The sequence below is a fragment of the Lissotriton vulgaris genome, chromosome 11, assembly GCF_964263255.1.
Source record: "Lissotriton vulgaris chromosome 11, aLisVul1.2, whole genome shotgun sequence".
NCBI classification, from domain to species: domain Eukaryota; kingdom Metazoa; phylum Chordata; class Amphibia; order Caudata; family Salamandridae; genus Lissotriton; species Lissotriton vulgaris.
In genome coordinates this window covers 303187803-303201377 of record NC_141699.1, presented here as the reverse complement: position 1 = coordinate 303201377, position 13575 = coordinate 303187803, and the positions used below count along the sequence as shown (strand labels likewise).

At 45.8% G+C, this 13575-nt stretch overlaps 1 protein-coding gene across 1 annotated transcript in view; it reads left to right on the top strand.

Annotated features, from left to right (window-relative positions):
* The window catches only part of KSR2 (kinase suppressor of ras 2), a 1792292-nt gene that overhangs the window by 1706647 nt on the left and 72070 nt on the right, over window positions 1-13575 (top strand). The window contains exon 19 of the mRNA XM_086943271.1: window positions 4788-4917. Coding sequence (XP_086799397.1) covers window positions 4788-4917 — 130 coding nt within the window. The remainder of the gene's footprint in view (window positions 1-4787; window positions 4918-13575) is intronic.

The window sequence follows — 13575 nt, the reverse complement described above, 5'->3', positions numbered from 1 at the left end:
AGCATGGCTGGCGCTGCCCGCTGCTGGGACATGGACGGGCGCAGACCGGCTTGCCTTAGGCACGCCTTTGACGTGCCAGCGGCACGCACGCACAGCGTGCATTTGTAGCAGCTCAGCAGCCCTAACGGCTAGAGCGTGCCCTTCCCCAAGATGGCGGCTCCTGATGGCAAGCTGGAGAACCCGGAAATCGCTGCCACCCGCTCCCGTCAAATTCCCACAATAGTTTTGGAGAGAGAATTCTCGCCCAACAGAGCAGAGCAGCACAACAGGTAAATTTTAAAAATGTCAAGCAGTGTGACCGAGTAAAAGCTGTGTGTAAATTCGATTCAGCACAACATTCTAAAACATGATAAAAACAATTTAACTAGCATGTGCACACAGACTCCGATAGTAACGCAGTGAGTGTCCTGCAAAACCCCTTAAGGCACACCTGAGCGAGCAGCGGGCATTTTTAACAGCTCAGCAGGCCTAAAGACTTCAGCATCCTCTCATATATTAGTCCGTGCATACTTGGTCAGAGAAAGCAATGGACTGGTTTTGCACTCCTTCTGCCCAAGAGACCCAAGAGACCCAAGAGCAGGGATGCAGCAGAGCTCAATGGCCACCGCATCCATTTATAATTCCACACCCGAAGGCATCCAGCCTAGGTATCCTGGTAAAGTCAGTCGAGGGTAAATGACTTCCTGTGGTAATTTCCCTGTTTGTGTCTCTTCGGATCTGCAGTCCGAGTCCATGTTCTTTCATCTGTTGCTGTCTTTCACCCTTTCATCACCATGACACCTTTTCTTCTATGGATGTGCTTAGTGAGGACTACTTAACACTTCTAGTTTGCACCTTAGGGCATCACGTTCCTTGGCATAATAAATGTATTACTCCATGAGTTGCCCAAGCCATTTCTGTGTTGCTCACAGTCCCGCTGCAGTGGTATCTATCTTAATGCTCCTTAGGCTGTACTTTATAGCTCCTGGGTTGACCAAGAGAAAAACTATTTATGTTGATTTTCAGCAGATGTGAGCTGCCTTCTTAGCATCAGTCCCAAGTTGATTGTGCTATATGCAGTTCAATATCGTGTCTGTACACACACGTTCTAGTGTTCCCCATTACATGCGAGTATGAGGCCAGCAGAAAAATGTTTGTATTGTTGTATGGCAGGCAAATCAGGTCACATGCAGTCGATTTCCCTTAGCCATAAGGAAACGCATGTATACCAACTTATCATTTGGAGTGCGAAAAAAGACCCATAAATATCTCTAAAACTTTCCTGGATTGGATCTAATTCAAAAAAGAACATAACCTCCCAGAGTCTTTAGCAATATTCTTGATTCCCCTGTTTCCCCAAAGTAAGGACACACAACAAAAAACAAGTATTACTAGAAGCTATTATTTGAGGCTAAACGATTGCAGAATATATGCAAAATGATGGTAGCCTGGTATGCAGGTGCACGGTGGGCACGATTGGAGATAATATGCTAAGAAAAAACATCAGAGCTCCAAAAAATGTGTCATGAACTCCCGCTTAGCTCTACTCCAGGATCACCTACTTAGGTGCATGTGGTGGCTGGAATGTTACAGAGGACAATCTGAGCCTCCAGATGTATACATAGAATATCCAGCGGCAGCACAAATGGAGAAGGGCGGCCGGTGACCATCAGTGATTGGCTGGAGGATATCCAGGCCTGGCTGTAGGCGAACACATTGGCTCTGAACTGTTTGCAAGATCATGATAAAAGCTATGACAGTCCCTTAATGTCTCCTTTCAGTTTGGTGCTTACATTCTTCTGCATATGGGTGGTTGGTCAGCTCTTGTACGTGCCCTGCAAAGAACCAAAACAATTCATATATGAATAGTAGTTCTAATAGAAAAGGTGTAAGAGAGTCTTAATTTTAAAATATCCAATAACAACAAGCTTTGTTGTAGAAATCAATATGTCATCTGAAGCCCGCCTTTGTGAAAATAGTTTATTCTTTTTTACTGGCAATTATTTTCTAGATAAATAGAATGGATAACTGCTGCAAGTAGATTACAGAAACAATGGTTTCACCGAAAGGTGTTACATTTTTAAACTTTAGGCAACATTTTGTAGTAGTGAAGAATATTTACCAATGTAGTTGCTGCAAATGAAATGTAAAACGCCAACAGTTAGCATTAAGCCATAATTGGGGAAAGTCATGTAAAGGTCGAAACGTGTCTAAGGTCCAGATGCATCAAAGCGTTTTGCCCATTCTGTGTCTATGGGAAAATGCGCTCATGCATATGGCCCTAAATGTTTTCACTTCCCCCTCACTCATCAAGTGGTTCACTGTTTCACGTAGTCAAAACTGTGCCTCTTTCTCATACCAATGTTTTACACCAGACAAATATTGTACTCTAACCTGCGGAGGAAAACAAAAAAATTGGTGGTTTGCTCAATTTAATTGCAAGCACTGGTAATTACTCTGGGCCACATTCCAGTCAGTCATTTTTTTCCCTTATGCCACCTCAGACAGAAGCCAGTCATCTACATATCATTTGTGGTCCTGCTCCAAAAGGAACAGTCCAGCCTGAACTGCCAGGGCAGGTCCCATCTCAAGACTGTTTTTTGGACTGCTTGGGGGAGAGGGGGATCACGTCTGGGCATACTCATCGCACTTAGGATGCTACACTGAGGAAAGTACAAAAATAATGAGTGGAATGCTTGAATTAATTACAGTCACTGGTAATTACTCAGGGATATATTCAAGCATTCCATCCATCACCTTTTTTTCTTTCGCATAAAGAAGATTAGCAACTAAATCCCACTGTCACTCTGAGTGCAATGTTTGGAGCCGGTCAGACAACCATAGTCCGTTTGCTATATTTAGGGGCTGATTCTGATGCAGGTTGGAAATGCTTCCCCACCGAATTGGGTTGGAAATGATTTCCGACTCACTCGGATCGGGAGAGTCCGACTGACCAAGTACGATGCATCCGGATGCTTCCAGATACGATTTGGTTGGATTCTCATTGACTTCAATGGGAGCACATGTTCTAACCACATCATAATTGGGCACTGGGTCGCTCCCGATCCTGTTTGGAAGGAGCAAATGCCATTAGGAGGCCTTCCTAACCGCATCAGAATTAGGCCCTGGGTGGGAATGCTTTCCAACCTGCATCAGAATCGGGCCCTGAATGTGGAAGACCTGCAAAGGGAGCATACTGTGGCTAGCCGTACCAAAGACCATCCTGTGTGCAAATAAGGATTGCATGAGCAACCTCTCACCTGAATGTGTATGTAAAGAAATGGCTTGATCCTTCCAGATTGCTGTCTGGGCTCCTTCTCTTGACTTTGGGTTGCCAAAGCCCAATCAGCCGAACAAAGTTAGAAACAAATAGACAAACATTTTCAAATGTTCTTCGACTGGGCTACTCTTCACCAAAACGGGGAGAGGAGCCATGTATCAACTTGAAGAGGCTAAAGGTGTGCCTCAGGAGACTGGAGTAGATTTTGTCACACAACGTTCTTGCTCCTGCATCACTTCCTATTTTGTGTGTTTGGGAGCTTCTATTTTTGACCTAACCCGCAGGTCAATAAAGGCTGCTAAGCCCACCCTTTTGTTGTGCGCACTCGCCTGCAGCTCAGAGGATAGCTATAAGCTGTTAATGCCCACCTAGGCAGGCAGTCAGTAAAAATTAAATATTTGGACACTACAGAATTGTACATAAAGGATGCCAAACTGTACATAACATCACAGGCCCACATTAGGAGCATTCTGTGGCCATCCAGCTCCTATGTTTTGCTTGTTTGCTGAGGTAATATAAGGTGTCCTGATAAAGCATCTTGTGCGCTCTCAACTAAACATTTGGGTGAAAAAAAACAGACTTCATCCTCCCACTGCTCTCCCTCAGCCCCTTGACTAGCAGCTGCAGGTTCTTCCACTGCCGTACTGGGTTCTCCCTGGGCTGTTTGTCAAGACAAGATCAATTAGCCATTGGAAAGTATAAAAACATAAGCACATTGTTCTACTTTTCTTTGGCTGATTGGGCTTCTCTTCACCAAAAGCCAGCAGAGGAGCCTGCTCGGCCATCTCTGGAAGGGCAGCTGAAAGGGCTAAAAGAGTAGTATAGGAAGATGGGGATCTTTTGTCACCCATTCAGATGAGGGTCTGCTTACGCTTCTCCAGCGCTGCCTATGGTGGATGGGGATGTGAGGTTGTGTTAATAGCTTTATAGCCCAGTAGTTAATTACTCCTTTGTTATGTGCCCTCGCCTGTTGCTGGGACCCATAACTAAAGGGAAGGTAAGTACCAGCTCCTACTGCCCCCAGGAGCAGGCAATAATGCTTAATTATAATTTTCTGCTCGACTCATAATATTGCATTAGGCTAGATATAATCTACAAAATACGTCTGTATTGTGGCGTGGCTGCTATATGTTCAAGTGCACGAACTATTAACTAAGACGTTTTACTACAGGATAGAGGATACCAGGATCCTTACCTGATCTTAGGGAGGTATTTCAAATAAGAACTAAATATATGAAATGTACCAAAAATAGGGAACCATTATTACCGGTCAATAGTATTTTCTCATTCTGATGAATTACCTAGAGTCACTTTGAAACTGCACGTTGGTGAACTCTTACGCATTGCCATTCAGAATACAGTACTTTATTAAGCACTGCAAATTCAAAGTTACACAACATGCTCAAAGATAGTCATTTTACAAGCTATCCTTTCTTTTTGGATATTTTATGCAATTTCCTGTGTTTTGTTTGCTTAGTTGAAATGGCATTTGATCTTCTCAACTTGTTTTATTGTGTTCCTTCTGCAGGACGATTTGGTATGAATTACATGCACGTGAGTGGCCATTTAAGTCCCAACCAGCTGAGGCGATAATTTGGCAAGTGGGATCGGGCATGAAGCCAAACCTCACCCAGATTGGCATGGGAAAAGAGATTTCAGTAAGTAAACAAACTGTCATTGAACATGGCCTGATGTCCGTTAAGATGTTCTGTAGAGCCTTGCTTCACCGGGTCAGGATCCCTCTGTTCTTTTAATCTCCATTTCTTATTTTATACCATAGTTTTTCCTTGACCGACTTGTGTTATGTGAGAATGGCCGGGCGAGCATTCTATTGTATATATGTACAAATCTACCACAGCTCTTCACTTTGAAGAGTTTGTAATGTCTCAAAGACTATCCGTGTGCAAAGGATGTCCCCTCCTTTTTTTCTCAATTTACAGACCTTCAACTACAAATTTCTGTTATTACTTCGAAGGGCCTCTCCCACCTACTATCTATTTTCTTTGTATGTTTACAGATTTACAGAAAATCTATTTTGTCTATTATATGTTTAATTGGCCACTAGTAGCAGTCTCGTGCATATATGTATAGACGCCAGATCAGTTCAAGGCTACCTTTTCACAAAAGAAGTGGTACGTTTTTTATCTCCTCTTTGTTACGTGCATCAGCCGTGCAGTGCTCCCCACACCGTGCCCTCTGAAATCGCCCTGAACCCCAATGCCACACTCTGTGCCAAGGAGAGGAAAAGCTTATCTGACCATAGACTATTTTTGTTGCGCTCTGGGCCCAATTTATGAAAATAAATCTCACTGTATGGTTATGCTACCTACCTTGCAGCTAGATGGTCTTGCACCAGAAATACTAGAATAAGAAAGATTACTTCTATGTTATGAGGTCAATCGGATCACTGACATAATATCGAATTAAAAAAATAGAATTACCAAAATATCGCTGAAAAAATATAGAATGCAAAAATATCGAATTCCTATCTACAAACAGGTAAGTACAAAAATATAGAATCAAAAATATCGTTGTAAAAAATATAGTTAGTCAAAATATCGGATTTTTTTAAATGTCTTAAAAGTAATTTAAAATTAACGAAATAAGAAATATAATTAACTAAAACATACTTAAAAATACTTAAATAACCTTAGAATTGTTAAATAATGAATTTAAGTTATAAAAAAAACATACAATTTAATTTTTTAATATATATATATATATATATATATATATATATATATATATATATATATATATATATATATATATATATATATATATATATATATATATATTACCTACTGGCGTCTCGCCAGTAGGTATATATAGTTAGGATTTTTTCCCTATGGGATTTTTGAAAATTCTATGTCTAATAACTTTGGCGTTTGTGGACGGAATCGGCTGAAATTTTCAGGAAAATGGCACATTTTGTTTCTGAGCAGCCCTTAAAAATTTGGGGGGGTTTCGTCAAGGGGGGGGCGAGAAAAAAGGGGGGTCCCAAAACGCGTTTTCCCCATGTTAATTTCCATAGGGCGGTTGGCCTCACTTTTAGCTCGAACGGCTGAATGGATTTGCACGAAACTTGGCAAAAATGTAGGGACTGTTAGCCCGATGTGCCTTTGCTAGGTCTCAATATATGTGCTCCAGTGGATTTTGAGAAATTAACGTTCAAAACAAGATATATATCTGTAACAGCGCTCAGGGCTGCGCTCCGGTCCGCTTACTTTTCGCGAAACGGAACTTTGCGATGCGAAGCTGATTGGCTCTCCGGTATCTGTCAACATTCTAAACAGTCCGGAGCGGCCGCCATCTTATCTCTCGGTAGGATCGAGAGAGAAGAAGAGGTGAAAAACGAAGGGGGAATTTAATGAAAGGGGGCAAGGTAGACCCCTCTTGACCCCCTAGGAATGATGTCAGGGTTATTAAAGGGTCCCGTGGGGAAAAAAAAAAAATGATTTTTCACGGTAGAAGCGCTTCTCGGGCCGCGAACTGGGCCGCAAACTGGTAGCGAAACGGGAATTCGCCATTTTGTGTTTCGTTTTAATTAAATTACTAGGTATAAGGGGGTGCGGGAGACGTATCCTGATCCCTTATGTTTTCTGAGGGTGGCTGAGGAGGCTCATATATGTTGATACTTGTCTTCCAGCGGCAGTGCGTGTTTTTTGTTTTTTTTTGCTGCGTGACGTCTGTTAACGTTCGATTCGATGGAAATCAGGAAGTGTTGACCGCCAATTTGTCACTGCGATAAAATATTTTGTTATAAATGAATCCTTATTGATAAACATTGTCTGCGCCATCTTGCCTTTTTTCCAATGCCACAATTTTGTCGTGCACGGCAGCCATTTTAGATGCCTTGACCAGACCCACTCTCTGCACGCCGCCGATCCTCAGCACGGCTCCCCACCCTCGCAAGCATCTCCCCCACGCACTGGTCACCCCCGCTCTCTCTCTCATGCATGGGCCATAAACCTCCCCCCATCTGCGCTGTTCTTCTCTGAGAATCACACCCTGTGCCCGCCCGACACCTCCCTTTCACCCTATTCACTACCGCACCCTCTGACACTCCTCTTCCTCTGTGTCCGATTGTCCATGCCGGTCCCAGGCTATCACCTAGCCCTGCGGATGTAGTTTATGGCCCCAGCTGCAGAGAATCCAGACATGCCAACCCTCCCGATTCAGGCGTGAGACTACCGATTTCAGTGCTAGTCTCCCGCCTCCCGATTCCTGCAAGCAAAAACCCGATTCCTCGGGGGTTTCAGCTGACAGGGCTTGGTATTGTGTTACGTGCTAATTCTTCCAGGAAACGTCAGAGGGCCGATGCAGGGGCTCTAGAAGGGGTGATAAACCATTTAAGCCTCATTAACAAGCGCATGGTCTTTTAAAGATATGTGAAGTACTCGGGGCGGCGGTGTGTGTGTGCCCTCTTTCAGGAGCGGGCGGGGGGGGGGGCACTGCCAGCAACTTGCCAGGCCAGGCAGTGTTCAACACTTGCATCACCCTTTCTCTGCCTGCTATTGCGCTCCATGCTTCGGAAAGGTAAGAAAAAGAAAGTGCATTTGAGTTTGAAATGTCTGATCCTGTAGCAGCACACTTCCAAAGCCCACACATGACAATAACCCGATTCAAGGCCCCATTCACCAGATTTTTTAAAAATATATAGTACTCCAACAAAGTAGGATTATAAAACTTTATTAACTTTATAAATATATCGAACGCAACAAAAACTGTAAATACATTTAAACATTTTTTGGCAAAAAGAAGCAACAATGGTCAGTAGCTGTCTTTTGTGCGAATAGTCCCAAGGCAGCACAACGTGCTGAGTTCTGGACGGCACCCAGGTGATGTTACCTGGGTGCCGCACTGGTTTTTGGTTTCCTACAATGCAGCTCAGAAAAACAGCGTGGGGCGTCCGGGGTGGTGAGGGGGGAGGCCTCGTCAGTAGCGGTCTGTTGTGCGAATAGTCCCAAGGCAACAGAACGCCCTGAGATGTGGATGGCACCCAGGTGATGTCCAGTAACTTGCCGCACTTGTTTTGGTATCCTACAATGCTGCTCTGAAAAACGGCGTGGGGCGCCCCGGGGGGGGGGGGGGGGCGTGGGGGAGGCGGCGTGAACGGGCATCCCCAGGTGGAGGCTTGTCTGCTGTACTGGGGCGCCCCTTTACCGTTTCAGTTGCCATTCTGCCGCTTTTGCTACACTGTTCCTCTTCCGCCATTCAGCTGTTTATCGCCCGCTCTTGCGGCTACAGCGTCTCGCTCACCATGTAGTTGAGTTGCGCCCACTCTTGCGGTGCAGCGATAGGCGGCTGCCATTGGATTCTTAAAATGGCGGACGGCTCTTCGGATTTGGGCCTGGTCCACTAAAATAGCCCTGGGACACCTTGGAACTCGGACGCTTGCCTGCTAGGGCTTGGGCTCCATCCTCAAAAGCGTCCCCTCAGCCGTGAAGATTCTACAAAAGTCTTGGGAGCCCTCGACTCCTGCAGGCTTCCGGTTGGGAGCGGCTGCCATGATTGCTCGCGGAATGACCACGACGGAGCCACGAGATGGAGGTGCTCTCATGCTGACGCCAGCTTCAGTCTGAAACATCCAGAAACAAGGTGGGGCTTTCATCGTTTGGGAAAAAAAAATGTTCTAAACCAATGAAAAGTGTTATTTTTAGGTCATATGACCAAGCCTTCCATCATTAGGAAACCAAAAGTAAAATGAACCAATGAAAAGTTTTATAAACAAGTCACATGACCTGTTATGCGGCATAGGGCTACAAAAAGCGTAGAAAATCCGTTGGCACGTGAGGCGGCGTCAGTAGCGGACCGATGTGCGAATAGGCCGAAGGCAGCACAACGCGCCGAGATCCGGATGGCACCGAGTTGTTGTCCAGCAAGTTGCTGCACTGGTGTGGCTATCCTACTATGCTGCGCCGAGAGTCGGCGTGGGGCGCCCCGTTGGCCTGTAAGGTCGCGTCAGTCAGTGGGGGCTGTGCGTCTCCCCCAATATGGAGGCTCCTCGGCTGCAGTGCGGCGCCCCTTATCTTTTCACTCGCCGTCCAACTGAGTTGCGTCCGCACTTGCGGCTACAGTAGGCCGAAAGCATCACAGCGCGCCGAGATCTGGATGGCACCGAGGTGGTGTCCAGCAAGTTGCCTCACTGGTGTGGCCATCCTACAATGCTGCGCCGAAAGACGGCGTGTCCAGCTGAGTTCCGGTCACTTGCGGTACAGTGACTCGAACGCGCCGAGATCCGGATGGCACCGAGGTGGTGTCCAGCAAGTTGCCGCAGTGGTGTGGCCATCCTACAATGCTGCGCCGAAAGTCGGCGTGGGGTGCCCTGTTGGCTTATGAGGTGATGTCAGTAGTGGACCGATGTGTGAATAGGTCGGAACCAGCACAAGGCGCCAAGATCCGGATGGCAAGGCCTGGATGTTGAGTGCCATAGTTGAGAGTTCTGAGCAGTGCTCGTAAGACTATCTGAAGCTTATTTGCACCTGCTGCAGCGTCACTATTGCCCGAGGTGGTGTCCAGCAAATTGCCGCACTGGTGTGGCCATCCTACAATGCTGCGCCGAAAGACGGCGTGTCCAGCTGAGTTCCGGTCACTCTTGCGGTACAGTGACTCGAACGCGCCGAGATCCGGATGGCACCGAGGTTGTGTCCAGCAAGTTGCCGCACTGGTGTGGCCATCCTACAATGCTGCGCCGAAAGTCGGCGTGGGGTGCCCCGTTGGCTTATGAGGTGATGTCAGTAGTGGACCGATGTGTGAATAGGTCGGAACCAGCACAAGGCGCCAAGATCCGGATGGCAAGTCCTGGATGTTGAGTGCCATCGTTGAGAGTTCTGAGCAGTGTTTGTAACACTGTCTGAAGCTTATTTGCACCTGCTGCAGCTTCACTATTGTCCTGGTGTGGCCAAAGATCGCCCATGACATAGGCGGCCGGCTCCCGGGGTCCGGCGGAACTTTTTCCTTTTTCCATTCTGCATCTTGTCCCACAATCCGTTTGACCTGAAGACACGACCAGGTCCCTGAATATGTGCAGGGGGACGTTATTGATTGAATCAAAATGGCGGCTTCACACAAAGCTGACTCAAGCGTTGCTGTTGATGCTATACAGACAAAAATTGGTTTTCAGTTTGTACATTCTTCAGGATTTTTTTTTCCATCCAAGGCTGATTGAGAGTTTGTGGAACAATGGCTTCAGATTTTCAACATACTACTCTTCAACATTCTTCCTAAATGTAACAATGTGAGACTCACTAGGAGAACGGCTGTTTATCTTTCCTTTCAAAATGCTGCCAAAAATATTTTCTGAATGGAAGACACCATCTTGTAGCATAAAGGGCCGAAAGGGGTTCTGGTCTGGCCGATGGTTGGTGGAGACATTTTGACTATATCTTGGACCTGCCCGGCCTCGCCCAAAATGGCGCCGGTATAAATGGGACTCGTAACTCCTTGTTGTGTACTGGTTGAACAACCTTGATATCACGAGATATGAATGCAGTTTTGATGCTCATGGCGGGCGGGGACGAGAATTGATTGAATATTTCGACATCCCTATTGATATTAAGTTCTGATGTGTTATTGATTACTGTACTATTGAAAGTTCGAATTAACGTCACCCATGGTACTTGCCCGCAAATGTATATCTAGATGATTTTTTTGTAAGTGGCTTTGTCGTATTTTAATTACAAAATGTACGTCCACCGATTCCGCAACTGTTAGACACCTTAGTTCTTGCAACCTAATGGCCCGCTCGTTACGTTCCTCTACAGTGTAAATGTCTCCTCATCATATACGATTTCAGTTTGCTCCAGGGCCGGCCCACGTGGTTATAGGCCCGTATTTGTATACTGACATTTTCACAATAAAGGTTTTTAAAACAAAATATGGTAGTAGTATTTACATTGGTAAAGTTTTTACTTTTAGTCACTGTTTTCGAATCAGTAAAAGGCAAGTGAAATAAAGCAGTCCAATTACATGACGGATAAAAGGTATAATACGTAGGAACGCAGTAAAGATAAATGGTCAAGGGCAGTTGTGTTTTCCACTCTTGCAACATAAAGTGATCGGTCCCGTCATGGGACAAAGAAACGCCCTTTTTCTCGAAAAAGGAATATATTTTACTTGCAGGACAGTTGTAAATTTTCCGGGAAAGTACATTAGCCTGGAACATTACAACATATATGTTTAAAAAAAAATAATGTTCGAAACCAATAAAAAGCGTAATTTTTAGGTCATATGACCAAGCTTTTCATCATTAAAATAACAAAAGTAAAATGAACCAATGAAAAGTTTTATTAACAAGTCACATGACCTGTTATGCTTACGTTACGCGCTGCGCGCCGCGCCCCGGATCACTTCCGGGTGCGCTAATGCGGCGTGTCATATAACGCATTACGCGACAACGTAGGTCAAGAATATAGTCAAAATGTCTCCACCAACCAGCGTTCGGAACACAACCCCTTTCAGCAGTCCAAAAAAGTTCTGTTAAATGACAACAGAGGGGACAGGCAACAAGAACCATCTGTCAAAGAGGGGAGGGCAAGTTCTTCTCTACCGGGTCATGTTGGGGCGCTACCGGAACTGATCAAATTGGTAGTCTACAGTGTTTCTGGATGTTTCAGACTAAAGCTGGCGTCAGCATGAGAGCACCACCATCTCGTAGCTCCGTCGTGGCCATTCCACGAGCAAACATGGCAGCCGCTCCCCACCAGAAGCCTGCGGGAGTCGGGGGCCCCCAAGACTTTTGTACAATCTTCACGGCTGAGGGGACGCTTTCGAGAATGGGACCAAAGCCCTATCAGGGAAGCGTCCGAGTTCCAAGGTGTCCCAGGGCCATTTTAGTGGACCACGCCCAAATCTGAAGAGCCGGCCGCCATTTTGAGAGTTCTGTGGCAGCCGCCTATCGTTGCATCGCAAGAGCGGGAGCAACTCAACTACATGGTGAGCGAGACGCTGTAGTCGCAAGAGCGGGCGGTAAACAGCTGAATGGCGGAAGAGGCACAGTGTAGCAAAAGCGGGCGGAATGGCAACTAAAACGGTAAAGGGGCGCCCCACTACAGCGTGTCTTCAGGTCAAACGGATTGTGGGACAAGGTCCAGAATAGAAGAGTCATCAAAAGGCAAAAAGTTCCGCCGGACCCCGGGAGCCGGCCGCCTATGTCGGGGGCGATCTCAGGCTACACCAGAGCTATAAGACTTGGGGAGGGGGTCGGAGCCAAGCGTCTTCTCCGAGTCCGTGCCATCACACCGCCCCTCGGGGGCCTCCGTCAAGCTGTTTAGGGAGGTACCATATCACATTGTTTTCAAATGCAGTCAGGTCCACAAACGACCCTCACTTACTTTGAGAATAGTGAAGCTGCAGTAGGTGGAAATAAGCTTCAGACAGTGTTACAAGCGCTGCTCAGAACTCTGAACTATGGCACCCAACATCCAGAACGTATGCCATTTGAGAATGGCAGTGACATCGAAGCAACTCAGGGACCAAAACCATTAACGTACTTTCACGTATGAAAATCTTACTTGGGGAGGGGGCAGGAGCGAAGCGCCCCCTCCCAGTCCGCAACACCACACCGTATGTGGAAAATCTGAAGCCATCGTTCTACAAACTCAACCAACCTCGGATGGAAAAATCTAGAAAAATGTACAAACTGAAAACCAGTTTTGGTCTGCATAGCAACAGCAGCAACGCTTGCTATCAGAGTGCATGAGTTTCATGCTCGATCGATTGACCTAGCCGGATCGGGCAACAAAAAGTATAAAATAGTTATGTAAATAGTTATTTAATAAAATGTTTTTCCCTGTTACTTTGCTGGTCTGTTGTATATATTTTTAATATTTGCACAGGGTTTGTCGTTATTTTGGGCGGGGTGGGTGACGGAGCCGAGCTGTCTTGCAGCCCTCATGGTGTGGAGCTCAGTTCATCTCACTATTTTCGTATTTCTCATGAAGGGTTGTTCTTAATGTTTCTATTTTAGCGAGGTCAAAAAGAGATCCAATTAGTGGCCTACTGATTTTGCTCGATTACTTTTATTTTTTTACACGATTTTTCACTATCTGCAAAGACTAAACAGAGTATTGCGACTTTGTGCTTGTTTGTAAATCGAGAATGAACCAAAGAGAACCAATTCTAAAACAGTAAATGCTTGGATAACAATCAATCAAATGGAGAGACAAGCAGGCACGACGGATTACAACGGGGGTAAAGGTCTGCGTTAACTACCCTTCACTATCTGCAAAGAGAGAGTACTACTAAGAGTAAAGAGGGGAGGGGGTGGGGCAGCGTTCAAAGCACATCAGCGTGCATAAACACGAAAACGTTTT